At 34.9% G+C, this 26271-nt stretch overlaps 3 protein-coding genes across 6 annotated transcripts; 2 read left to right on the plus strand and 1 right to left on the minus strand.

Annotated features, from left to right (window-relative positions):
- Nucleotides 1–510: 510 nt before the first annotated feature.
- Nucleotides 511–1903, minus strand: LOC119082380. Of its 2 annotated transcripts, none has more exons than XM_037191903.1 (5): nucleotides 1811–1903; nucleotides 1263–1384; nucleotides 1115–1205; nucleotides 853–1045; nucleotides 511–792 (listed from the first exon to the last, which is right to left on the minus strand). In XM_037191903.1, the coding sequence occupies exons 2-5, from the start codon at nucleotides 1364–1366 to the stop codon at nucleotides 659–661; spliced, it is 522 nt and encodes a 173-aa protein (XP_037047798.1). In that variant the 5' UTR covers nucleotides 1367–1384; nucleotides 1811–1903; the 3' UTR covers nucleotides 511–658. The 2 variants fall into 2 exon arrangements, with proteins under 2 accessions (XP_037047798.1, XP_037047799.1); XM_037191904.1 differs by having other exon boundaries at nucleotides 1735–1841.
- Nucleotides 1904–2783: 880 nt separating this feature from the next.
- LOC119082392 (enoyl-CoA delta isomerase 1, mitochondrial-like) lies at nucleotides 2784–4311 on the plus strand. The gene is made up of 7 exons (XM_037191923.1): nucleotides 2784–2933; nucleotides 3109–3253; nucleotides 3327–3442; nucleotides 3511–3550; nucleotides 3622–3728; nucleotides 3786–3995; nucleotides 4055–4311. The coding sequence occupies exons 2-7, from the start codon at nucleotides 3109–3111 to the stop codon at nucleotides 4301–4303; spliced, it is 867 nt and encodes a 288-aa protein (XP_037047818.1). The 5' UTR covers nucleotides 2784–2933; the 3' UTR covers nucleotides 4304–4311.
- A 1595-nt stretch (nucleotides 4312–5906) lies between these two features.
- Nucleotides 5907–24642, plus strand: LOC119082390 (mitogen-activated protein kinase ERK-A). 3 transcript variants are annotated; one of them, XM_037191920.1, is made up of 11 exons: nucleotides 5907–6140; nucleotides 6295–6508; nucleotides 6572–6760; nucleotides 20764–20890; nucleotides 20948–21058; nucleotides 21131–21200; nucleotides 21275–21339; nucleotides 21400–21516; nucleotides 21583–21750; nucleotides 21839–22027; nucleotides 23206–24642. In XM_037191920.1, the coding sequence occupies exons 3-11, from the start codon at nucleotides 6621–6623 to the stop codon at nucleotides 23326–23328; spliced, it is 1110 nt and encodes a 369-aa protein (XP_037047815.1). In that variant the 5' UTR covers nucleotides 5907–6140; nucleotides 6295–6508; nucleotides 6572–6620; the 3' UTR covers nucleotides 23329–24642. The 3 variants fall into 3 exon arrangements, with proteins under 3 accessions (XP_037047815.1, XP_037047814.1, XP_037047816.1); XM_037191919.1 differs by lacking the exon at nucleotides 6295–6508 and having other exon boundaries at nucleotides 6525–6760; XM_037191921.1 differs by lacking the exon at nucleotides 6295–6508 and having other exon boundaries at nucleotides 5926–6140.
- Nucleotides 24643–26271: the final 1629 nt, after the last annotated feature.

The following is a 26271-nucleotide window of genomic DNA, read 5'->3' on the forward strand; positions in this document are numbered from 1 at the left end:
CAAATTACCACTCTCTCTACTCTCTGTAGACAGGATGGGCTATGCACCAATGTCACCGACGGTACGGATGAAAATCAAAAATTTTTGTGGAGCCTATTTCAGGGCTCCTAGCTGACTAATAATATCAAATATCGAAATGCTCAGTTAAAATTCATTCAACCGCACCGTGTGCTGCATTTTAATCACTGGAGGATAATTCCAATTTTTTGAAGTCCGAGGTGATAATACATTTCGTCAAATGAACAAATTTCCGGCCTCATCGAGGCTGCCTCAACACGAATTTGAAAACAAACTGAACACGTTCCAACGAAGAGTCAGGTTCATCAGGTTCTCAATCTCTTCCATTTTACTCTACATTTATCGGAATCTTTAAATTAATCAACTGAGAACCTTCAAGAAACCGAACACCAGTTTTAACAAGTATTTTACCTTATTAAGAGAACCCTAGGCACAGAGTTACACGTTTTTGTTGTCGTAGCTGTCGATATCCGAAAATAGAAACAAAATTGCTGTAATTCCACAATCTGAACAGATTTTTTTATTGGAATCAACAACAATTCATCGAAATGTACATTGTAAGCTGAATTCTCTCATATTAATTAAACATCGACCCGATTTGAAACGTTACGAAATTACTGGTTGCCTAGCCTTCATTGATCTACTTCCATCTCTTGTTTTCGTAGTCCCATTTGGACGCTAATCCTTGAACTGGATTCACCTCCAAATCCAACATACGTTTCAGCTGGGCTTTCTGTGAGGCCTCACTGAATGATTCTGGTCGTTCATCGTAGACTAAGAAATTTTCCGATTGAAATGGCATCGGTGCGATAATATTTCAACGATTGTACTTACTACATGTGTTCATCCAAATGGTGACCAGTAAAGCCAATCCTGAGGCGACAAAAATGCCAGCAATGCATAATTTCCAGTCACCGGTTGGTGCTTGGAATTCAGCGAAAGTCTGGCAGAATGATGCACGATACAAAGCTTTCTTTTCGTGGACACTCATTTTATTCCAATCTCCCTTTTCCTTCTCTCTTAAAGCCTGTTTCAACAAGAAAATTAGTTACTACCGAACTTTGTCATCGCAATTGTCTTCCAAAGCAACACCGACCTTGATTTCGGGTGTATCTTCGCGGAAACGTACTGGTGGCATTGGATAATGCAAATTGTCATGATAGACCGGGTAGCCATTCCAGCCATAACTACAAATTAACGAAACGTGATTATGCGGTTTCTATAAGCTTTTAGGCTGTACATACCCGACGACTTCACGAGTACCGATACGATCGGTGTAAAGTGTTCGGGCGCAAACAGGAGTCTTAGCACCCTGCTTCATTGACATAGCCATCAGACGTAAAGCCATGTTTGGTAATGTGTATGGCTGTAAAAGAAAAATATTTTGATTTTGAATTTAAACCATTTGCCGACATCGACAGACGTAACATTTTCACATTAAGAACTGTCAAGTGAGGGTTACATAACAGAATTAATTTTTCCTTAAAAATGCAAACGTAAATGAAGGATTCAGCCGATCTCTAGTCAATTGATATTAGAAAAACAGTTTGTTTGAACGCTAAATGGATGGATCGGTGATAATAATTGGCAAAAATAAATTGATTGAAGGAGGAAATTGGTCGACCAAAGAAAATCAATAAGTCAAATTGCGTTCATGGAGTAGCGTTGTAGCTACTTGTGTATCTAATATTTACAATTTGTCGTATTATACGTAACCTTGTGGAAAATATAATTCGGAAAACTTTTCAATTTTAACTAAGATCAGCAAGTTAAATTTTTTGATGTTACTCACTTCTTTCTGCCTTTATCGGAAAAAATAAGATGGCCGACACGGCTGGTGTCTGACTTTTACGACGTCAAAAACTGTATATTATTTTGTCGACCCAACCAAAAAATTATGAGTTGTTGACTCGATTTCACTCATTGCTAAATAGTTTTTCCTGTTTTTCCGAACCGCTTTGAATTTTACAAGGTTTCTAAAACTATCAACGCATATTTTGATGCTTGCGGTAATGCAGCGCGTCATTACTGTCTCTCCCAAAATCGGTATTTCCGTATTTTCTTGCTTGAAAATTATTACTTTGACATAATATCTGGTGTGTTCTTCTAACATCATTGGTGTAAGATATCGTCCTCGCTTTCGATTTGAACTCGTCACTAATTCCTGAGCAAATTAATAAATTACGTTTCATTCGACAGGACCGAAAATGAGGCATTTTTAATTATTTACTCGGATTTTCGTCTCTACGTGAATTGCCTGCGTTACCTGTTTAGAAAGGTTGATTAGGCGACGTACGATCGCTTGTAACTCTCGAAATTATCTAAAAGTAACCGTCCAAACAGGTACGTAAATAACTATTGATCCACCCACATGAAGCACATGCAGAGCTCGTTCAGAAGCTCTTCGTTGAGTTTCACTGGTGAGGATTTTGACACTTCTTTCATATAAAATATGTCAAAATCTTCACTTTGGGTAACGAATTTTTAGTTCGTGAACGATTTCTTACAGTATTCTTACGACATTTACATATATTAGGAAAATTGCGAATATCACTTACGTTGACGTAAAACTTGAAAATTTCCACCTTTCACGTCAACTTTTATTCGTTGAATGATGTGATTTGTTTATTTTCTCATTCTCGCGCTGTAAACATAAAAGATTAAATTGTGGCCGTGTGTGAAAGTGAAAGGTGATTATTAATCAGTGAAAAGTGTTTTCGGGTGGGAAGTGATCGAACGAAACCTTTTGCTTTATATTACGTCGGTTCAGCAATTTTCTAAACATACGTACGTCAACTCCGCACGACAATAATAAACACTAAGTTTCTTAACTGTGTGCTATATGCGATAGGAAGATAGTTAAGCAGAATTAATTTTTGTTTTCTAATTTTATTATTTGAGCTAAGGAAATTAAGGTATAAAATTCAACATTTCGATTTAATTGATTCTAACTGTGTTTTTGAACAAAACAATTCGATCGGCGATTGGACTTTTGTACTTCTCTCAGAAGTACAAAGTCCAATCACCTCACAATGAGTGGATAATAACGGCATTGGAATATGCTAACTGAAGGGCCTTCACTTCTTTCAGATGATAAGAAATTCAATTCTGATCTCTAAGAGATTCATTGGAAAGACTCCAAGTCAATTTAATCGGATCGGCAGCAGATGTTTGTCTTCCGGTGCGAATAATGGCCTAGTCAATGTCGATTTGAATGAAAAAACTGGAATTGCCGGTAAGCGGCTTCTCTATTTGTATAACTGTGGAATGGTTCATGTAATTAATGTATCAATTGTTATCAATTGTAGTCGTTACATTGAATCGTCCTCCGGTTAACAGCTTGAATTTGGAGCTGCTCAAAGATATTTCAAGCACATTGGATGAGTTGGAATCAAACAAGTCACGAGGAATGATTTTGACTTCGGTAAGCAAATTTTTGATTTTTTTGGACCACTTTTTCTCTAACCAGAACCGAATCTCATGTTTTCAAAGGCAAGCAAAACGGTGTTCTCTGCTGGTCTGGACATTACAGGTTAGCTTAACAAGAGATTTTCTTGTTTTTTATTTTTTTTTATTTTCAACTTTTTCTCACCGTGCCGACAGAGATGCACAATCCGCAACCGGACCGTGTGAAAGCTTTTTGGACTGCGCTTCAAGATGTCTGGCTAAAGTTATATGGCTCTTCATTTCCCACAGCAGCTGCAATCAATGTATTTTCGATTTTTATTTCCTTCCTCATTCGCTTGAAAATAACAATTCTTATGCAGGGTCACTCTCCAGCCGGTGGGTGTTTGTTGGCTGTTTGCTGCGAATATCGAGTTATGGTAAACAACTACACGATCGGTCTGAATGAAACTCGTCTTGGTATTTCTGCACCGTTTTTCTTTCAATCGGCCTTCCGTAATGTTCTGTCCAAGCGTGATGCTGAGAAGGCCTTAACGCTTGGCACAATGTTCTCCACCGAAGAAGCGTTAAAGGTAAGAACCGAAGGTCTTTTATTGACTGATTTTAGTCAACAAAAAAATATTTACCTCAGGTGGGACTTGTTGATGAGACTGCCGTCGACAAAGCTGACTCAATTGCGAAGTGTGAGAATTTCCTGCTTCAGTTTAAGAGTGTGTCTCCAATGGCTCGGTCATTTACGAAACAGACTTTGCGCAAGAAGGACTTGGAAGAGTTGGAGAATAATCGGGAACAGGATTTGCAACTATTCTTATTCGCAATCAATCAGCCTGTCGTGCAGAAGGGATTAGGAGCTTACATACAAAGTTTAAAGAAGAAATGATGTGGTTACTTTGCGGATATTCAAATTGCATTTCTTTTTTGTCAAATCTACTTGACCATTTTGAGGGAATAAAAGATTTTTTTTAAATTCGATTTGTCGTCAATTCTATATATATTTCTGATGTGGTCGGTTGTTACAAGACAGCTGCGAGACAGATGACCGAAGAATGTTGAAAGGTAAGGTGTTCTTTATCGGATTGAGCACGCTTATCTCGTCTCAGTTATACCGAAATTAGATTTTTGACCATAATTTGACTACAAAGACAACACTCTTTGTGTCGTTTGTGTAGTCTAGTAAGGAAAATTACAGTCAGTTGACCGTGTCATGTCATATTTCCTCAGGAACGCCCATTGGGGATTGAAGTTTTGACCAATTCGACGCAGAACGTTATTCTAAACAAAAAACTGTTCCATTGAAAGCATCGAATAGGTTTCGAGATCTACATATTTTGAACAGATTAATATAAAAACAGTCACTCATTGAGTCCTTCCTGTGCTCACATATGGAGCGGAAACGTTAACGTTAACAAAAGCTTCCGAAAATAAACCAAGAGTGGCACAAAGAGCCATGGAACAGAGTATGCTTGGAAATACGCTCAGAGATAGAATGACAAATCAATGGATTCGACAACAAACAAAAGTCGTTGATGTCATGGAAAGAATAGCATCTTTAAAGTGGAGTTGGGCGGGACATATTGCAAGAAGGACGGACGAACGTTGGACAAAAAAGATCAGAAACTGGAGACTACCTAAAACAAAACCCAGAGGTAGACCACCAGAGAGATGGAAGAATAGTATAAAGCGAATTGCAGGCGCAAATTGGCAACAAGTAACAACGGATCGTTTGGAATGGAAGAGAATTGGGGAGGCCTACGTCCAGCAGTGGATAGAAACAGCCTGAAAAAGAAGAAGGAGAAGACTCATTGAGAGCTCATTAATAAGCCTTTGTTGCCGATAACAGATGACCAGAAATATTTTTCAAAAGCCTGACATAGCATATCGGACGTGACTCAATTTCCATTACGGAAAACACTGTTATCAGTTAGGAATACAAACTGGTACAGCGTATTTGCTAAATTGACGTCATCTAATGTGAACTCATATTGAGTCAAAGGCATTTTCCCATACTCCCTTAGATTTTCCTTACTTTTACCGAAAAATTGTTTTAAAAAAAGTGAAAAAATTGCAGGAAAACGCAACCAACAGCAAACTTTCACGTTCCTCGAATTCAAATTTGCCCCTCTTGTAAAATGCTTCCCAGCAAGAAAAAACGAAGAAAGCTAATGCGATGAGAAAAACGCTGCCTTACGCAAGTTGATGACATTTCACGCAATACTTGGCTCAATTTTAATGAACTTTAATTACTCGATTATGCCATCTCGATTGAGCGTTTGCCCATTGTTCAATATGACAATTGATTTGCTAAAAAGCCTTATTGAAATTTCCAATTACGGACGAGGCAAAACAACAATTGTAATCATATCTTATCGTGTAGCATAATCAATTTGAATTTGACCGCTTTGGCAAATGCTACACCAGACAGTGCATGCAAGAAAAACAAACTTGACAAAACAAAATTCTATAAAATTCGAAAAATATTTGAGCGTTTCGAAGTGTCATCGCCGCGCAGTATACTCTTCGATTGAATTTCACGAAAAGTTTAGAAGGAAAAATTAAAAAAAAACTTGGGTAAAAGAAGTTTTACCTTGTGATTTGAAGCATTTACATCAGTTCAGATCAACAGTGAGACTTCATTCGAAGACGCGTAACAAAATATTGTAATAAATGTGAAGTTCAAGTGTAGCTTATGCATTAAAAAAAAGTATCAACCATTCGAGGTATAATAAAGGCAGAAAAAAAAATTGTTGATTCAGAATATACCCATTACGAATCAGTCATAGTTTATCGTGTGATGAAAAGACATATTATTTTTGTCCTTTCCATTTGATTAGATGATTTTCACGCATTATACAAAAACCGAATTGTTTTCAGTGAAAAATTAACAAAGAAAAATCTACCCAGTTGTCTTGTAAAGTTGCTTACAGTGAAAACAAAAGTTATTTTAATAACAAAAAAAAGAATCGAAAAATAGTTTCGCATTTTGTATGCGCTTTCAATTTATGAAACGTGAATTTAAAGAAGAAAAAAAAAGCGTGTGACGTCAAGGCAGTGAGGTGTTGTTTTGTATGAATTAATAAAGTTACAGGTTTTTGGAATTTCAGTTATCTGTGGTATACTAAAGTAATTAAATAAAATATTCCAAAAGAAGGTGTTCTTTTCGTATTCGTCATACTGTTATTATCGCGCAAAAATCAATAATGGCAGCAGCTTCTGCTAATAATAATGGAATTGTGAACACAAATCCAAATGCAGAGATAATTCGTGGACAAGTGTTTGAGGTTGGTCCAAGGTATACGAATCTGGCTTATATCGGAGAGGGTGCGTACGGTATGGTTGTGTAAGTATCAATTTTTTTTTTGATTCTCCTATCGTTACGTGATTGGTTAAAATTTATTTCAATTTTGTTTTCGCTCTGTAACATGTTAGTTTACCCATTTTTGTCCCCTTTTTTTTTAAGAAAATATGCTAATTAGCATACTAAAGCGCTCACTGCAGACACCTTTGATAATATTGCCAGGTGTGGTAGAATGCGTTTCTGTTTTATTTATGTTTCGTCAAATGAACCAACACATATGACGTGTAGGGGGCTTACATGTTTAATTTTATTTATTTAATTTCGTCACCTATTACAATAATTGGTCTTGACTGTTAATTAATAAATTAAGGTGGGAATCATTGGAAAGCACGTCAATGGAATTTTTGAGAGTGGATTTTTAAGATCTGGATCTGACGACCTTCAAATCTGAAATTGATTTCATTTTTGTTTATTGGTTCTTCGTACAACAACATCTCGTAGTTCCATCTCATATCATTATTTGTAATTAAACACAATTTTTTCAAAATTTGATTAATTCTACAGCTGGACATATCTTTCCGTCCACTCTGTTTGTATCATTCACATTCATTTCATGATACAGCATTCTTTAACAGGTGTGTCATTCGGTTATGCGGATTTTATTTTCATTAAAGATTAGCTTTTTTCGTGCTTAGAATTGTCAGTTTGCAATAAAATCCTTTAAACTTGAAGCCCGATTAAATGAAAATTTGACCGAAATCAGATTAAAAGATTTGAAATAAGGCGGGAAATTTAAGTGATTTTATCACATACGCGCGGTGTTCGGCTGTCAAAATTACTTAACTAGGGGAATAATTCAAAAATTGCACTTCAGGTCTATGTTGTTGTCTCGTCTTCGCTTATGTGATAAAATAGAGTACACACTTGTCACTATCAGTCTCGGCAAGCCTCGACTTCTTCGTGACGTGAAGTGTGTAATATATATTACATTGCGTTTACCATTTGCATCCAATCGGGTCAAAACATACACAAGGGTCCGCCCACCTCAATACTGTTAACAATTCGAGAACCTATTGAACGAAAAATTTTAAAACCTTTAAAGTTAACCTTAAAAACAACCAGATTGGAAATGGACTGTATGGCCAAATTCTGAAATTTTGCACTTCCGAAATCGATCTATTTGACTCTTTAAAGTTCATTTGCATGTCCATAATCCCGATATTCGGTCTTCTAGACCACTTACAATCCAATTGTTTTGGCGGTCAACTACCGAAGGTTTTGCAGTAATTTGATTTGATATACCAATGGGAAGAGTACTCCAAGCGAGTTAAAAAAAGCAAAATCTTTTGCCGATGGTATTTTGAAATTTTTCTTTAATTATGCACATTTACTGTGAATGTATTTAACGCCTCCAGCGACAAGGTGAAGTTTGTGGGTTTGGTTCCCACCTACATTATCCTTATTTTATGCTTAAATGTTAATGAAATTAAGATTTTCGCTAGACACTGCTTGTGTGAGTCAATTTCGATATCTTTGATTATTAATTCTTCTACGTGAAAGGTAAGGGCTACTGAAATTGTTCACCTGTAACACTTTAATTATACAGAATGTGAATGAACTGAGAACGGATTATTTCTGAGAAAGTCAAATTAATACCTAAATCGCGACTTTGGACGTATCATTTCTAACACTGACTTGATTATACTAAATCCTACTGTTCAATCTTTAAAGTCTGATTCTTACAAACTTTTGCAACCATAAACGATTCGAACATCATGTTTAATGGCTTCGTAACCGTCGTACACTTTTCATAAGACAAATTGGCATGAATAAATAATTCTGTAATTTCGGCGTTGGGATGGGAAGTTTTGTTACATGAATTGCGTGACGGATGAAATTAATTTTTCATGACGCCTAATGAAATTAACCATTACCTCGACTTTGTCAATTAACTTAACAAATAACAATATGTTTTCCGATTAAATATTTATCGAATTGCTCTAAAAGCTTTTCCATCGAAAAGGACATTTCGACGCTGAAGTACAATAATTGCCTTCCTCATTTAGAGAGATAAGACGTTTTTCAGCCTTATTATATTTTGGACTGACGTTTGAGATTTTGTAATTGTCTGAGGAAAAGAATTATCGTTGTTACTTCGTTCTCTTGCACAGAAAACACTTTAACACATTTATGCTTTAAAACATCTGCGTTCGTCTATATCTCGTCATGTTCGATTCGTGCTTATCAGTTATTGTAAGAGGATAATAGCAGAAAATAAAACCGGGCTATATATTTATCGGTGATTTGTTCAGCGAAGGTTTGATTTCCCGGTAATCAAATATTTTGTCGAAAATATTTCCTGGTAATGAAGTTACCAGGAAACCGCATTATTTCCATGCGTGTAAAACATTGACCATGAACGATTGTCATTGAATGGAATGGGAGTAGGCTGTGAGTGTGGATGGTCGCGAAAATTTTTGCACCTTGAAACTAAATTTAAAATCAAAATAAAATCGTCTAATTATCACTAAATATTAATTAAACCGTCTTGGACGGATGCGCCTTGCTTAACAGTGAAATTTGCACGAAGTGGCTCTTTGTTTTGAGACTTTCGCAGTAGACTAATTTTCTGTCTGGCTTCATAAAAGACTTGAAGATTGCGATACCGTAGTTGAGGATGTCTTAAGGCCAGTTCATGGTCGCATATATCGCAAAAATGTATGCGAGTATGAACTGGCCTTAATTCAAAAATTGTGATGCATTGATGCACGGGAAGCTATGTTTGTAGATTGCGAGAGATGGTTGCTAACAAGGTACTAACTTGAATGAAGAGATGCAACTGACTCAGGTAAATCAGGTCCTCTGATTACAGGTAATTTCAATGAAAACTATGTTCAACTATATTGAGACAAATTTAGTAGCTAGTCCGGCCACAAGTCGAGCGACGGTGGTTGTTGTTGCGAGCCAGCGCTGTTATTTTTATCACGTCTATTATATAGCTTGGAGGATCAAAGGGTGGTTCTGTCGGTAACGCTTTGTGCTACCAAAGTTCCAACGTTCATATCCTTCTGGTCGTGTGCAAAGGCACCAGGCTTGATTGTGTCAGGTCATGAACGATTGTCATTTGAGTATTTTTGGCAAGGACGACAATTTTGACTCCTGATGACAGCCATTGAAAATATAGTCCATCGTCTTGAGAAATCCAAATAATTTTATTTATCCTCCATGCTAACCAAATCGACTCGTTTGAAAGAATGTACATAGACGAGAGTATATGAGCATTTCAGTCACTTGACAGTTGGTATTTCATACTATAGAGCACATTGTTTAAAATGGCAACTCTCACGTACATGGAGCCAAACCGGAATGAAAACGGCTGACTGTGAGGCCACACTAAAACGTCTGTGTCAAACTGACTTCCATGAACAATATTTCAGCTAGTGACTATCTCAGTCAGCTTACATCATAGAGAAAGCATATCGGTATCGAAATGAAAGGATAGGTGCCCAATAAAAATATAAATTTGAAGATAAGATTTGTGTTGAAAGGTGTGCTGTGCCTAACAAGTATAAATTCAATAAAATGTGCTTGTCAGACGCGCCTTTTTGTAAATTTTTTATTTTTCATTTGGTTCCGATCACTTGACTGTGACTTCGATTTGGTTTCGGTATGCTGACCGAGACACACATACCTGCAATGGACCCTTCTTAGCGTTCAAACGTGCCATAGCAAACATTTTTCGACTTAGTTATTGCAACAATGTGCCTATAGGTTTCAAACCGTGACCTTAAGAGGTACTGACACTACAAAAGCAAATGGTGTGTCCATCTAAAATCTCAAGTAAAATGAAGTGAATGATTGAACGATGAAAATTAGTTTCCATTAACTAGATTTTTTAACAGTCCTCAAAATTCAGTGCGTGGAATACAATAAATTATAATGAAACATCTCTGACATTTATACAAAAAACACACAAAATAATCATTATAATTAACTGTATATAAGTCGAAAAATAATTTACATAATTGACTGCTTATCTTGCCGCTTAATCTAGTCGACTTCACTTCAATATAAATGATTCTTACACCTCAGATTTGGTCGCTTAGATGTCTATATTTTGTAAAGCCTCGCCATGTATTGTACTGTTTAGACTTGCCTGCTATTAAAAAGACGTTACCTACACTAAAATGTCTGTATATAATAAAATAATATCAGAACGAAAAAGAATTCCTTAATTATCCTCCCGAAGAATGTGTCTGCAGAGTAAAATACAAACGGTTGATATATTACCAGTAAATTTTGTTTGAAAAGGGAACGTTTTCTCTTCAGAAAATTCATTAAGCTTAAATATGGCACCATAGAGTAAAGACAAAGAGCAAAAAACATTACATAATACCTTTCTGTTTGACAAACTAAATACAGAAAATCTGTGTGTGTATACATATAGTAGAGACGAGTCTTTCGGGTTCAATTTACAAAAGGGATATTCTTTTTTCTTCTCAACAATATCCCAGCAAATAAGAATAACGATCTGTTGATTTATGTGTTTTTTTTATCATTTTCGTCTTTTGCGTCACATAAAAATGTTTATTTATTTAGTTATTTGTGAAGCGATATTGGATTACATTACATTGATGGATGGTGATTCAATTTACTATTTATTTACGCCTGAACATCCTTCCTTCGAACAAACCTGAATCCATTTTCACATCATTTGCGATTACATTTATTTTTTCCTCGATTAAATGTAAGCGATCTATTATTCGTCATTTATGTTATTAAGTTGTAATCAAATGGATCGACATCACAAAGCGAAACACACATTTCCGCTTGTTGTTTTGTCTCAGTTAAAATTCACTTCAACGATATAATAATCGCATGTTTTCCAGCCCCAAGGGAAAATCGTATTAAAATGTTGCTAATACGCAAGTGTATACAGACTGTCGAAAACAAAAACGATTGTAACGTACTTTATTCAATGTAATTATTGTCAAAAGACGAGTCGAAAGGATTATTTGTTCCTATAAAACAAAAGTTGTGTATTATGGTTACATTTGAGACATGAGTAACATGATGTATGTGGAATGAACAGCATGAATTGGATTGGTGTCCTCTAATTCCACTGGTTCATTTCATTTCTTCCAGAATTCTGACACATGAAAAACGAATTCGCACATGCCATTCAAATCGTTGAAAATTGTACTAGAAAGAAAAAGACAGAAAAGGTACCAATTTTAAGAAAAGCTTCATCTCGATCGAAACAAAAGTCGAGGCAAAAATAGTACGTTACATTGGATGCTGCGAAAGTTATTCATTACATGAGGTAAACATTTTGTGATAAAAGCAAACTCACAAGTGTGTTTTTGAGAAACTAGCTTCGGTAACTGCCTTCGGATATACAACTACACTTGCCAAAGTAGCTGAAAAAACACACCAGTGAGTCTGCGAGTATCACAAAGTTGTTTCCGAAGTAATGAAGAATGTTCGTTACTGTCGGGATGTTACTATTCTATTCTCTGAGAGTCTGTTTCTTAGTCGAGATAAATAAGTGAGCATTCGAACAAGTTAAAGTTGAGGTTCTTTATTGCACGATGTTCGATAAGCTACAAATTTCTATAATCGTACAAAGTTAGGTTAGATTAACTATCAAGTGATTTACACAACTTACGTTTGTGTTCGACTAAGCTTTGGATAACTCAAAAACGTAAACTCGTTTGCATAACTATTATATTGCTTAAAACACTGCCGCAACAATGCGGTCTATTCTAACTCGATTCCTTATATAAAAGTGAGAAGTGGCCGGTTTCGTTTTCGATGAATTGGCGGAAAGAACACTATGACAAAACTCATTCGAGCAACGTTGCTCCCGATCCACTGATATTTCGTTGCATATTACAGTGCTGGCAGTAACAACATAGCCTGCCCCATGCGAAAGTTGATTTTCACATAGGAAAATGAAAAATGAAAAAAAAAGGATCCAACCATAGTCCATATGTAATGGATCATTTCTGCAGGGGGCAAATTGCTTTGTAATTGTCAACTTTCGCATGGGGCAGATAGGAAATGTTAGTTGTCAATGTAAGTAAGGTAACATGTAATGACCATTCGTAGCTGGTGGTTTTGACGAACTAGTGTTCACTATGGATTCACTTAGATCGGATATAATCTCTTGCTTTCTAACGTTCATAGTGATATGGGATAGCTCACGTAAGTGTAAGCTTACTCATTTTTGCAAACATCACTTTTTCGCCCTAGGGCGTAAATATATATGAAAATCTATTTTCGGCATTGTTTCGATAGCAGTACATAAAATATCGAATTTAAACTGAATCCGGAATTGGGGTTTTCTGTTTGAATTATATTGAAGAGACAACGTGATTCCCAAGCGACCTTCTACATTCAATATGAATGTCTTTTTTTTCGTATTCTTACGAAACGTCTGAACGAAGCGAATAACAACTAATAGACGAGATGATTTCTGGAAAATTCAAGTTATGTACCGTCATCAAAAGTTAATTTTTTCCACACGTGCAAACGATATCCAAAACTGACACATTGCTCCCTTTTCGTGTTGGTAGAATGATAATTTGATTAAAAGTTATTTTGCAAATGTTTGCAGCCGCAAAATAGCGTGACTGTAATAAGGAATTGTATAATCCTCGAAAAGCATCTACTCATGGAACGTTCCATTTGTCTACGTCGCTAATTTTTCCAACTTAATAAAATTGTCTGTGAAAGAATCATAAATGTGGATGAAGTGCGCTTTGAATATCAACTAGTAGCATATTTTATGAGTTTTTTTTCTTTCTTTCTTTGTTTGTATAAATTGAAAATGTTCCATAAATATCTACCAGTACATGATGAACATTAAATTTCATTTACATTTCCCGTTTACCGGAGAGAAGAAAAAAAAAACACACGAGAAAAAGGTACAAACATTTTTTTAATGTAATTTCCTTCTTTTGTTGTTGTTGCCTCGAATGCTTCACGTTAATCATGTTTTTAGGGATAATGAAATAATAATGGCGATGAATTTGAAAGACTGAAGTTAATTTTAATTTAATAATATTTTTGCCAAAAGCGAAATCCTCCATCGAAAAGCTCTGTCGGATTCTATTTGTTTTTAATTATTTTGTAATTATCGATTTTCTGTTCGCTTACCAATTCGAAATAACTTCCAGACAGATTGCGCTCTCAGATAGCCTTAATGGATCAATCTAACCTAATTTTTTGTTGTTGTTGTACCTTACTCTTACATAATATGCATAACGTTATACCATAACAACAGGAACAATTTTCATTCAATTCGCTTATGCATCCGTCCTTTCCATGCCACTTTTATTGCACCATAAAGACCTAAAAGTGTATATTTATGGCGACTAGAATGCCATTTATTTTTACAATTTTTGTTTGTATGCGCTTGATATAATGTACACAATACGTTATATAGACATAAACATATGTTGTGTGAAAAGAAGATTCAGCAACAAGTTGCCGTTCGTCCTGAAACTATACCTACCATATTCATTCACCAAGCACATAAGTTACGGTTTTCTGTCGGAGAAGAAAGAACATTGATATATGAGGTACATCCACCATCAGCAAAATTGTCGTCAGTTAAAGTGTGCATTAGGCAAATTAGTCACCTGTTGCGGTGAAATTGTTCGTAATTTATTGTTCAAATTTTTCAAATTAAAACTAGTCCGTAAAAAGAATGACTTTTACGACTTGGTGTCGTTTCGGGTCAGCTGTGTATCAAATTACGTCGTTGGTCCCGAATTTTCCGAAATTATACTGGAGTGTTGGTTGTCTACACTGTAGTAACGAAATGATTTGCCTTCCGTCTGAAACCCTTATAAATACCGACTCTATTCTTTGAAGATGTCAACATGTTATCTTTTTGTCATTTAAATTTTATTTGGACATTTTAGTCATCAGCTAATGTCTTTAACATATATATTCGTTATCTTGTTTGATGTGCAGAGATTTTCTGTTTCTTTTGAAAGTCTTTGTACTTTGATCTCGAAATTCCGACTTTTTGTTACTTGTCATTTCCATATCGAAATTAGGGCGTTTTTCGCACAAGTGCACACAAAATTTATCTATTTTTGAGACTTGGTGTAACAAACAAGGGGTCATTCATAAATGACGTCCACTACTTTTGGTCAGTTTTAGACCCCCCCTCCCCCCTCGTCACGCAAAAGTGGTCAAATTTGACCCAATTTTGTATGGAGTGTCCGAAATCGTAGACCCCCCTTCCCCCTCAGTACCGGACGTCATTTATGAATGACCCCCAAACACGATTTCGATACCGACGAACAAAAAATATTTTATCGAAATAGTGATTTACGCTGGTGATGTTTTGCCAAATGCGAACTGGTTATCTCACAAACAACATTTTTGTTCAATTTACTGGTTTTGACCTAAAGCTCTAATTTTTAATAAAAAAAAAATTGGACATTCAATATACACTCGTGATGTTTATCGACGGTTGGGCAGTTGGAAGCTGCGGGAATTCGCTCAAAGATAGGTCTCATAACCAAACAGATAAGTGGAATTTTTGGCTAATACTTAAAAAATCTAATTCCAGTCATTGAAAGTGTATCTAAAACTCCACGAAATTAATGCTAACTTTTTGCATTGTTGTTCTTTGAAGAACGAATTAAGTACAATGACGCTGTTAACAATAATTCGAAAAATTAAAACGAAGTTCTGTGAGATATGACATCTCAATATTCCCATTTGCGTAACAAGCGCTTATTGCAATTAAACCAAAAATTTCATTTTATTATCCGAACCTATCATGCATTTAGCTTCGTTTTAATCATTTAAAATTAAACCAAACGGTAGCTAGTCTAAATAAAAAAAGACAAAATTTGGATTCTGTGAACAATAATCATTCAAAATCAAAATTATACACAAAAATGTGCGCCAACAATGCGAATTGAATGATTAAAGTGTGCGCACTCCAAACGTACATCTGAAACGTTGCACAGTGCTTTTTACTGCTATATGATAGCTTTGCCATTTTCCCCACAAGTGTTCTAAGTGATATTTTGATCAAAATATCCGATCAATCTTCACCAAACTTTAGAGAATGAAAATTCCCCACGACTTTTAACGAAATTCCTCAAAAAAAAAATCAAAAAGTTTTGTCATTGTACTTAATTCGTTCTTCAAAGAACAACAATTCAATAAGTTAGCATTTTAGATACACTTTCAATGACTGGACTTAGATGTTTTAAGTGTTAGCCAAAAATTCAATTTATCTGTTTGGTTGTGAGGCCTATTTATGAGCAAATTCCCGCAGCTCCTTGTGATATATATGTTAAGAGGGTATATACGGCCTGGTTGCTGCAGAATATTCCTTCTTTTATTTACAATTTCTTCTATCAAATTTTACTAATCATTATCGACCTTTCGTTCATAATGTATATCCACCGATAGACTGGGCACCAATTGATATTATTGGAGATTTTCGGATAATTTTTGATTGTTTACTCTGGCATGACTTCACACTTATTTTTTTGTTCGCTCCGGAACTATAAAAGTCTTTTCTTTACGTAATATTACGGACAGATGTTTATCAACATAAAAGTGTTCGTTTTCCATTAGCTTGCGAATATGAAAATTATTTTGGGCAAAACCTTTACCTATTAGACAAACATTTTTCTTTTTGACTAGACATGATGGACATGAATAAATATTACACCAAACTTAATCGCCTTCACATTAAGTCTTTTTTTTTAATATTTGATCTGATCGAAACGAAGCGATGTGGCGATTTTCTTTAAATTCTACGCGATTGGTATGTTGTGAACAAATTTCGGTATATTTTTTATTAAATTACACATTAAACACAACATATTCTCTGCAGCCAACCTGCCACTTGTGTCTCTGCCTAGGTCGTAACTAAGGCAGGCGAAGGTTCACGAAGGTTCATTATAGTCTGTGCGACAGAATTTGCCATTATAGATGACACAGAAGCACAATTTTGCATATTTTGTGTCCATGAATATTGTACCCAATTTTAGATTATTTTACCTCTCCTTCCAGTCATCGTTTTATCTATATGTTTGCTATACATACTGTATAGATGCTCATCACTTTACTATACCCTGTAAGCTGCTGGAGATTTATGGTTGGTCTCACGCGTAAAATCGCATCTGGTTAATATAAACTTAATTTGCTTGTTTAACAATTTGCTGTTGAATATTTTCTCTACGTTGTGAATGTCCTCATTAAGAAACATTCAAAAAAGATATGGTTCCGACATGGATGTTCTTTGAAAAGTTATCGAGAAATATAAGATAAGCGTCAACTTTCACTTTTTCAAACTTTCTCGCTCTTGAAGAACGGAATACAAAATATTTTACAATCCTAACACAATTTTCGCTGTAATTAAACAGCTTTGACTCAAACGGTTTATTGTTTATTTTCGGCATTGTCTTTCCATAAAAGACGCAAACAACGTCTCTGAAACTTTGAATGCTCAGCATGTACGTGCATGTGGTTGAAATAAGCCTGCTTAACAAAATTTACGAACTTTTCATTTACAAATTCCGCTAAAAGTTTCATTTTTCAATTTTCATATTTCCCGAGGATTCTTGATTTGCATAATTTATTTTAACCTCCATCCGACCAAAATGTTATGTTTTCATGATTTAATGTTATGCTCTGTATATTTTGCTCATTTCACCTGTAAATTTCCGTATAACATACGTCCTTGAATGTCAAGAAAAATGTGAACGATGTTTCAATAGCATAAGCAATTTGAATCGTCGTTGGTTGTAGATCTTGTACGCCTAAGGGTGTATTTCCATAATACATCATTTTTCGCAAAATGTCGTTGCTGATACCTACTTGAAGTACATTCTTTTCATAAAGTTTTTCCGAGACCAATGGTGGTGGAATTTGTAGGCTTAGATATGAATGCTTCCAATCGATTGACTTGTTTTTGTTTTTCTGACCGGTATATAAGTCTATTTGATAATGCCTGGGGCCTTATATCAACAACCATTAAAGTTTTCCATTGGGATTGTCTGTAATTTTAACCATTGAAAAACGCCTCTGTTACCGACATTCACGATAAGAACAGCTCTAGGCCTTTGTATATAAAATTGTGTGTGAAATCAGATGAAGTAAAAGATTTTGTAGTGGTATCATGGTATGCTTGTTTATAAACGTTTAAATGCTTCTCACCTAAATCATACAGGTTTAAATTTCATTAATTTGAATTTTAATTGCGTATAGCAAATTTGCAATGCAAATCCCGATGCCAAAATCGTTAGAGGTGGAATCAAAACTAAAGCGACTTCGTAGAACAGAGTAAACATTAGACCATCTACTAACATGTACAGATCTAAGTACCTTCAGACAAACCTTCAAGAAAACAAATCCCTGATAAGGAAGAGTATTCGTTTGGTGCTATCTCTTGGGTCGTTCGTAATAAACAATGAAACTTGATGAATTATATTATACGAGATAAATACATTGAGGTGAAAACATGACTTGTTTCACCTTGTTACCTGCTGAAGCTAATATTTTGCGATGTTCCACAAAATGTTAATAAATCACATGAAATTTGAGTTCACAGAGGTATTTAATTTCGCAGGCTTTGGGTTTACCCTTATTGTTTTTTATGATGGAATTAGTGTTTCCATCGAAACGATTTTAATGCTCTGTCATCCATATTGACATAAGCCATACTAATCTCGTTAATTTGAATATCGTACAAGCACGTGTATTTGAAGTGTAATGACAAATCGTATAATTTTTATGGGATGGAAACGGTAAAGACAAAATGTGTTTTTTTGGGCTGAGGTGAGGTGATATTAACTGCCACAAGTCCACTTATAACATACCGGTTGATTTATCATTGTAAATAATATAAAATTGATGATTTCTTTTGTTCTCGCATCGCATACGAAATGTTGCTATGCGACGACCGTAACATTATTCATTGAACGTAGGGCCAAATGAAATAGTCGATTAGGTTTGTCTCTTAATAAAAAATTTACAATTTGAAAAGTAAATAAATTGATTTTATCGAAACTCAATTTAAACCGACAGCCAACCTACAATCATTTATACAATTCAATACATAAATTAACAACGAGAAACAAAAAACAAAACATAAATTTATTTCGATCATATTCCACAAAGGAGAGCATGAATTTAGGCATGTTTAAGGTGTTGTTAACGCTATGTTTCGTACATATAACTATATCGTTATATTATATCAGAGTCATCAAATGAGACTGTAATACGGAGGTGCGTATATGACTATGATATCCTATACATCTACCCTTTTGTGTGTTTATTCAGGATCTTAAATTACATTTTAATATTTGTCTACTCTGGCGTTTGTGGACTTAGTCGGCAGTTCATTTCAATTTACGTGATATTTCTACAACGATGGGCGTGGTTTGGAGGATATATTTTTTTCGACTGCTTGAAGAAAGAGGGTATCATACGCAAGTGGACTATAATTGCTCTCTGCCGCAATAAAATCAAAATGAAAATGTTTTTCTTCCGTCTTCTCGTCTGTTAACCTAATAATGTAATTAAATGTGGTTGTAAAATTTATTGCTAGGCAATTAGTGGAACACTCAACTCAAGTAAACATTGGACTCGATTCGAAGAATATATAGCGACCCGGGGTGATATGGATAAGATAGGTTGCTTATATGTGTAAGATATGTCAGTATAGCTTAAAGATTCACATTCTTTAAGATCTAAAACTGTTAATAGGCAAAATTATTTGCGAATATGTCTAACAATAACTGTAACTGTTATAACACTGTTCACATCTTGTAGACCAATTATTGCGACCGCTATTACGGCGAGCTGTGTAAAAAACCACGCACAAAGAATAGTACTAACTTAGTTATCCTAATCGAATTAAAAGAAAACTCATCTATCTTATGTGGGTATACACAACAGACCCATTGGTGGCCTAGGTGCAAGGAATAAAGTTTTTCTATCTGCTATTTTTTCACCCTACTCGTTGTCATAGTAACGTTTTTTTAAATCATTATTAAAACTTTGAGCTTTTCTTGTGATAATTTCTCCAATGGGCTCTATAGAGTCAGTGGCAGACGTATCGACTTGTAACCAGTAGTGTTATCTTGAATGTAACATTGTTTGCACTCAAATATTTTTTATCTGAATAGAACGATAATCTCAAGCTTATCTATCTCGGGCAAATCTATTTATTTCGATATTTCTGTTTTGGGCTCGGGCTCGGTACATAAGTTAAAACTTACAAATCGTTGTAACTTTATAGCACCTGTTCAGAGTTTTCCATGATCCAGTAATTTTCGTTGTCTAAGATTTGTCCCTATAATGTTTGCATATAAATCACGGGCTGTACACTCTGTAAATAGCAGCATTTAAAAAATGAGGAATAGCGTGAACAGTGTCAGGCCCGTGATATAAATTGAATGTATTATTGAAATGACATGTGTCTTGCAAGTATTAATAGAGCATGTTGGGCCATGACTCCATCAGCACCAATTTTATAATTAAGTATAAATTAGTTAGATTTTCTCAGCTCAATAAAACTTTCGTTGCCCTTTTTTCGGAACACGTAGTAGTGCACATCGGTGATAAATGCTTCTTAAGTTAGAAGATGCACATCTAGTGCTTAAAACACTGTAACAAAATAAAAGTAGTCAGGGACAGGTTGCCATTGATGAAATATTGACCTTTTTATTAGAAGCCCCGATTGCTCACACGATATAAACTAACGATTTGAAAACGGTTGTACGATAAAATGTCGAAAAAATACCACACAGATCCCGATTCTTTACGCTTAATTCCGAAAGCCCTTAATTTAACGGACTCTAATATTCGGTCTCAAATCTATTGACTTTTGAGACGTGAGACTACGTTTTTCGAACTTGTAAGACTTTTATTTTAATCCGGGTAAACTACACTCTGTCCACCAGAAGAAGAACAAGCTTACAGAGTTAAATCAAAATATTGAAAACCTTCAAAATCAATGAAAAAAACATTAAAATTTCTTTATTTCTTTATTCCAGGTCTGCCAATGATACCCTGACAAAAACAAGGGTTGCCATCAAAAAAATTTCACCATTCGAGCATCAGACATATTGCCAGAGAACATTGCGAGAAATAAAGATTTTAACACGATTTAGACATGAAAATGTAAGATTAAAGATTCGGATCACTAAATTATAGCACCTAATTATAATTCATCCACAGATAATAGACATTCGAGACATTCTACGAGTAGAGAGCAAAGAACTAATGAAGGATGTATATATTGTTCAGTGTTTAATGGAGACTGACCTTTATAAACTGCTTAAAACACAGGTAACACATTGGAACGGTTAATTTGTTTTTGAACAAATTTTTCTTACAAAAATATCGTTTGGTCATTTTCAGAGGCTGAGTAACGATCACATCTGTTATTTTTTGTATCAGATCTTACGCGGCTTAAAATATATTCACTCAGGTTGGTTTTCTTTCGAATATTTTGATGGAACGTGCTCCTCTAACAGTTTCTTTATAAATTTTGTTGTTTTACAGCTAATGTATTGCACAGGGATTTGAAACCAAGTAATTTGTTATTAAACACAACATGTGATCTTAAGGTATGTTGACTACCTATTAACTGAATTCACACAATAACGAAATGTCCCACCCATTTACAGATTTGTGATTTCGGACTAGCAAGAGTGGCCGATCCTGAACACGATCATACAGGATTTTTAACAGAATATGTAGCTACACGATGGTACCGAGCACCTGAAATTATGCTAAATTCCAAAGTAAGTCTCGAAATAATCGCTGCAAAACGATTTCAATTAATTGGTCGTTGCTTTGAAAACTTTCAGGGTTATACGAAGTCGATTGATATCTGGTCGGTTGGTTGCATATTGGCAGAAATGTTGAGCAATAGGCCGATATTTCCGGGTAAACATTATTTGGATCAGTTGAATCATATCTTAGGTGTACTAGGGTCACCATCTGCTGCAGACTTAGAATCAATTATCAATGAAAAGGTATGAGAATTCGGATCTGGTAATAGAAACCATTCGTCCATTGTATGTGTAGTATACATATCTAAACCGATTATCGACTTTTTTATAGGCACGAAGCTACCTCCAATCATTACCGTACAAACCTAAAGTACCGTGGTCAACGTTATTTTCTCATGCTGATCCGCATGCTCTTGATTTGTTGGATAAAATGTTGACATTCAATCCACACAATCGGATTTCAGTTGAAGATGCACTGGCTCACCCATATTTGGAACAATACTACGATCCTGACGATGAGGTAATTTGTGGGAATTAAAAGAAATTGTTTTTCGGGGTGGGGCGACATTCTTTTGTGAATTTTGAACGTTGTGTTCGGTCGGAAGAACAGATCACTTTACTTGGGAAATGATTTTTTCGCAACACTTTTTAACCTGTCATAGACGGCAAGCATATTAACAGTTTTACTGTTCAAACTATTACTTCATTTTGATCGAAGATTTTCAGCGCTTGATTTCAGAAATCTTTTACTTCATTTGTTTTGAACATGCTTTTTGCTATATAAAGCCTTATTAGTCAGAGCTTGCCGCTTATTATTGATGTCGTGGTCGATAACAGATGACAGCCGTCAGGTTAACAGGTTAACTATTCAATGCTGGCAATGGCCTGTTTAGAAGTTTTGAGACGGATAGACCGAAACGAATTATTGACAAATCATTTACCTAGACTATCCATGCATGAATTTGAATCAAGGAGTGGCATACGGTCAAATATTGTTGACTTCTATTATAAGTTGTTGCCTGCATTTTTAGCGAACTTGGTATAAAACTTAAAAGTCACGTTTTCGTATGGCTACGGACCATTGCTTCACCTCGAATCAACAAATCTCGCACGAAATATGGACTTTTTAATTTTCCATCCTTATTCCATTTATCAAAACCAATTCGAATCACAGTCCATTTCTTCACCATTCATTCGGCCATTTCTAATATTCCAAGAATCTTTCAAATTAAAAAATTGAAAATTTCGGACCGAGTCCTCACATAGCTGTTTGTGAAAATGGTCCATTACGTATGAAGAAATTTTTCGGTTCATTTTACGTGAATTACTTTGTGACAATCAAATTTCGCAGAAGCCAGGCAATAAAACTGAATATTTTGCATGCTCTGCTGCGTTTCTCATAAATTCCGTATTTTCTTTGTGATAAAAGCTCATAACTGTGTTTTTCAACAAGTGTAGTTGTATACCTCGCCTTCGCTCCGATAAAAAACCTCTACCATTGTGGAAAAGACAGTTTTACCAAAGTTTGTTGCACAAAAAACACATTTGAGAGTTTGTTTTTATCACAAAATGCATAAAATCACTTTCGTGGCATCCAATAACTATTTGAAAAGAAACTAAAAAATCGACTAGTTGTCGCTTCGCTCTGTTCCCCTTAGTATCCATTCAATAAACTAAAAATATTTTTTTATGTCACAGCCCGTAGCTGAAAAGCCATTCAACGTTTCGATGGAAATTGACGATCTTCCCAAAGACACACTCAAGCAGCACATTTTCGACGAAACAATGAGATTTTTGCAGATATCCGATCAGGTTATATAAGCGTTTAAAAACAAAGGAAAAGAAAACGTCACACTCAAAACGGGTGCAGCTTTTCTTTCTTTTCTTTTCTTTTTTTTTACTAAGGCTAAGTGTTAATTAACTATTAATTGTTCTATTTGATAAATGAAAAACAAAAAAATGGCTTGGTTTTAAGACGGCAACAAAATGTTGGTGTGTGGAATCTATATATATATATAACGATCGTAGTACTTTTTTGATCTTAAGTTGATAGAATTTTTAGTATGTAAAATCAAAATCATAAATGGACATCAAAAGGAAGAATTCTTAAGTTTTTTTTTTCTTTCGTTCGTTTATCTAGTCGTAGCATTTATTCATAAGTTTTGTAGTATTTCTTTTCGTTTGCTTTTATGTTCCATATTATTTCACTATATAATCCACTCAAATAATGATTAAAATTATGTCCTCCATGGATTACGAATTGTTTTAACCTCTAACAGACGGCCATATAAATATCATCTATCTTCGACACCGACGACTAAAAAAAGACGATTACCAGTGGATGGACTCGCCAGTGGACATAATTAGATCATAAGCATAACAAGTATGAACTGAAATATTTTACGGCGGTTCCTAATTTAAACAGAGTCGATAATGGTGCTGATGTTATGGAGGGCCGTCTGGGAATGCTTAAACGCAGCACTTGTGGCCATACAAAAGTTAAGACTCATACTGTCTTGAGAAAATGAAAGTGTATCCTGCTCTCTAACGGGAAAATAGGTAAAATTTCGAGAGACGAACCAGGTCATATTTCCGTTTATCTCCTTTTCTATCAATTTTTTTTATTGTCGTAATAAATACCGTTCCCAAAGCATCCGGAATTATCAGTTCGAAAACATTTTCTTGTACTGCGGTTCATAATAATATATTGTCTTCCCGGGAACCTAACTGTTCGGCTCGGTGTTCAATCTTTGATGATTTTTAACATTCCTTGTACAATATTCACCGTTTGGATTTCAATATAATTTCAATTCTTTTCAGTCCAAAGTTGTAAGCGAATCGCCTTTTTTGACGTAAAGACTTACAGCTGGACACATACGTACAGTCTTTTAGTGATGTCAAGAGTCGAATGAACTTATCTAAAATTGGGAAAATTTCTCAATTGGAAAATCATTTTTTGGAATCGCCGGATGACAAAAAGGTTTTTTATTCGTAGACTCCCCGATGTTTTTGTGTTTCCTCATCACCGATTTTCCTTAGATTTTCATTTCCTATTAAATAAAAATAACTTCCACAGAATGAATATTTTCTTTTGAAAACGGGTTTTCTGGACCTACTGACATGATTCAGTGCAAACAAAAATCTCATGTTCGTTAATGGAGAATTGTGCACCGCAATAATAAACTTTCGGCAGGAACTAATCTAAAGCAAACATTGTCGAATCTATTTGTTAAAACTACGCAACAAAACCAAGTCATGAAACCAAGTTGATAAAATAAATTTTAAGAACAAACAAACAAAAAAGGTGAAACTTCGATCTTTGTTTTACTGTAGCATTTTTGCATTTTAAATTTTGCATCATTTCAAATGCGTAACGAACAGATTGACCATTATTTTGGGTTGATCAATAATCGCAGTTAGGTATAAAATTCATAAAAAAGAAGAAAAAATAAAACTGGAAAAAAGTGAAATTAATTTCTGTGTAAAAATTCAGATCAAAGACAGTGAACTTCCATATATAAGATTTTTAATCAAAAAAGAAAAAATTTTCATTTGAAAGTGATTTGTGATTTTATGACAGAAGAACAAGGACATTTTTTTTAAGTACAAGTAACATTGTCTTCAAATGCCATTTTCACATCGAACATTTATTTTTTTATGTACGGCTGTTACATCGGGTAACAATATAGCGATGACAAATTATAACCGGCTGAAAATGTCTTACATAGCAAATGTATGTTGAAATTATTGAAGTAAAAGATTTTCGATCGATCTGTTGAACTTCCTTAGATCAGAAGTAGTAAAAGACAAGAATTTTTTCCCAAAACATATTCATATACTGCGCCATGTTAATTGCCTGAATCAACCTATGTAATCCACGGACGTTCATTTCGTCATCATCGGGGTCAAACAGTATGTGCCTACTTCCTTTCGTGCTTTTTTGACTTGTAGAACCGAGAGACTGACTCTAGTGACTCTTCAAAACAAAAACTTGAGAGTTAGGTGGGAAACATAGATCGTTATTGATCTGCTGTACTAACTTCCGCGAACGACGCAAAAGTCAAAGTGCGTTTACAGCTCTGGCAGCAAACCGACCGTCAGCAGTTTTTAAACCATTTTTCATAATTGTCACTCAGCTTTCTTTCAACTAATGTTCTATATAATGACACTGAGGTTTGTCTAATCTTATTGATAAAGTTTATTAGGTTTACTGAGATATCATCATCACGTAGTTTCATAATTGCATTAACGTGATGTGAATTAAATCGGACAAATTTAATATTGATTTGACACGACTAACAGGGTGCTGTAGCAATAATTTACGTGGAATGTGTATATATTGAAAAGGAAATCAACTGGTATCGAAAAGTTGCTCGTCATTTCAATCATAAACTTAAAATGATTTCCTAGATAACATGAATTTTCTGGTTGCAGACTAAGTTTAGTTTAGTCCAAATTCGGAATTAATTTTTGTAAATGTTAGGTAAAAAGCTTCGAAAAGGACCGAAGATCTAGATGCCCAGATGAAGTCTTTTAAGTGATATTAAGCCTTATCATTCAGTCACTTTTTATTAATCTATAACTTCGGACAGACGACTACCATATCCGCAGGTCTAATACTTCTTTTGATATAAATGTTTCCAACAGTTTGATGCGAATACATACTTGTACTGCATTAGTTTTAACATATACCATTTGCTGTATGATAAAAGAGATGAGTAGCCACTTCAAAGAGATTGTTTATTTTGTTGTTGTTGGGAATCG

This window comes from Bradysia coprophila, unplaced genomic scaffold (genome assembly GCF_014529535.1).
Source record: "Bradysia coprophila strain Holo2 unplaced genomic scaffold, BU_Bcop_v1 contig_415, whole genome shotgun sequence".
Taxonomy (NCBI): Eukaryota; Metazoa; Arthropoda; class Insecta; order Diptera; family Sciaridae; genus Bradysia; species Bradysia coprophila.

Coding starts and splice junctions, on each gene's coding strand:
- LOC119082380 (XM_037191903.1), bottom strand. CDS start 1,366: ATGGCTTTACGTCTGATGGCTATGTCAATGAAGCAGGGTGCTAAGACT. Junction 1,046..1,114: donor AAGATACACCCGAAATCAAG/GTCGGTGTTGCT, acceptor TTGTTGAAACAG/GCTTTAAGAGAGAAGGAAAA. Junction 793..852: donor CATTTGGATGAACACATGTA/GTAAGTACAATC, acceptor AAAATTTCTTAG/TCTACGATGAACGACCAGAA.
- LOC119082392 (XM_037191923.1), top strand. CDS start 3,109: ATGATAAGAAATTCAATTCTGATCTCTAAGAGATTCATTGGAAAGACT. Junction 3,254..3,326: donor TGAAAAAACTGGAATTGCCG/GTAAGCGGCTTC, acceptor TATCAATTGTAG/TCGTTACATTGAATCGTCCT. Junction 3,443..3,510: donor GAGGAATGATTTTGACTTCG/GTAAGCAAATTT, acceptor ATGTTTTCAAAG/GCAAGCAAAACGGTGTTCTC.
- LOC119082390 (XM_037191920.1), top strand. CDS start 6,621: ATGGCAGCAGCTTCTGCTAATAATAATGGAATTGTGAACACAAATCCA. Junction 21,340..21,399: donor ACACAACATGTGATCTTAAG/GTATGTTGACTA, acceptor ACCCATTTACAG/ATTTGTGATTTCGGACTAGC. Junction 22,028..23,205: donor ACTACGATCCTGACGATGAG/GTAATTTGTGGG, acceptor TTTATGTCACAG/CCCGTAGCTGAAAAGCCATT.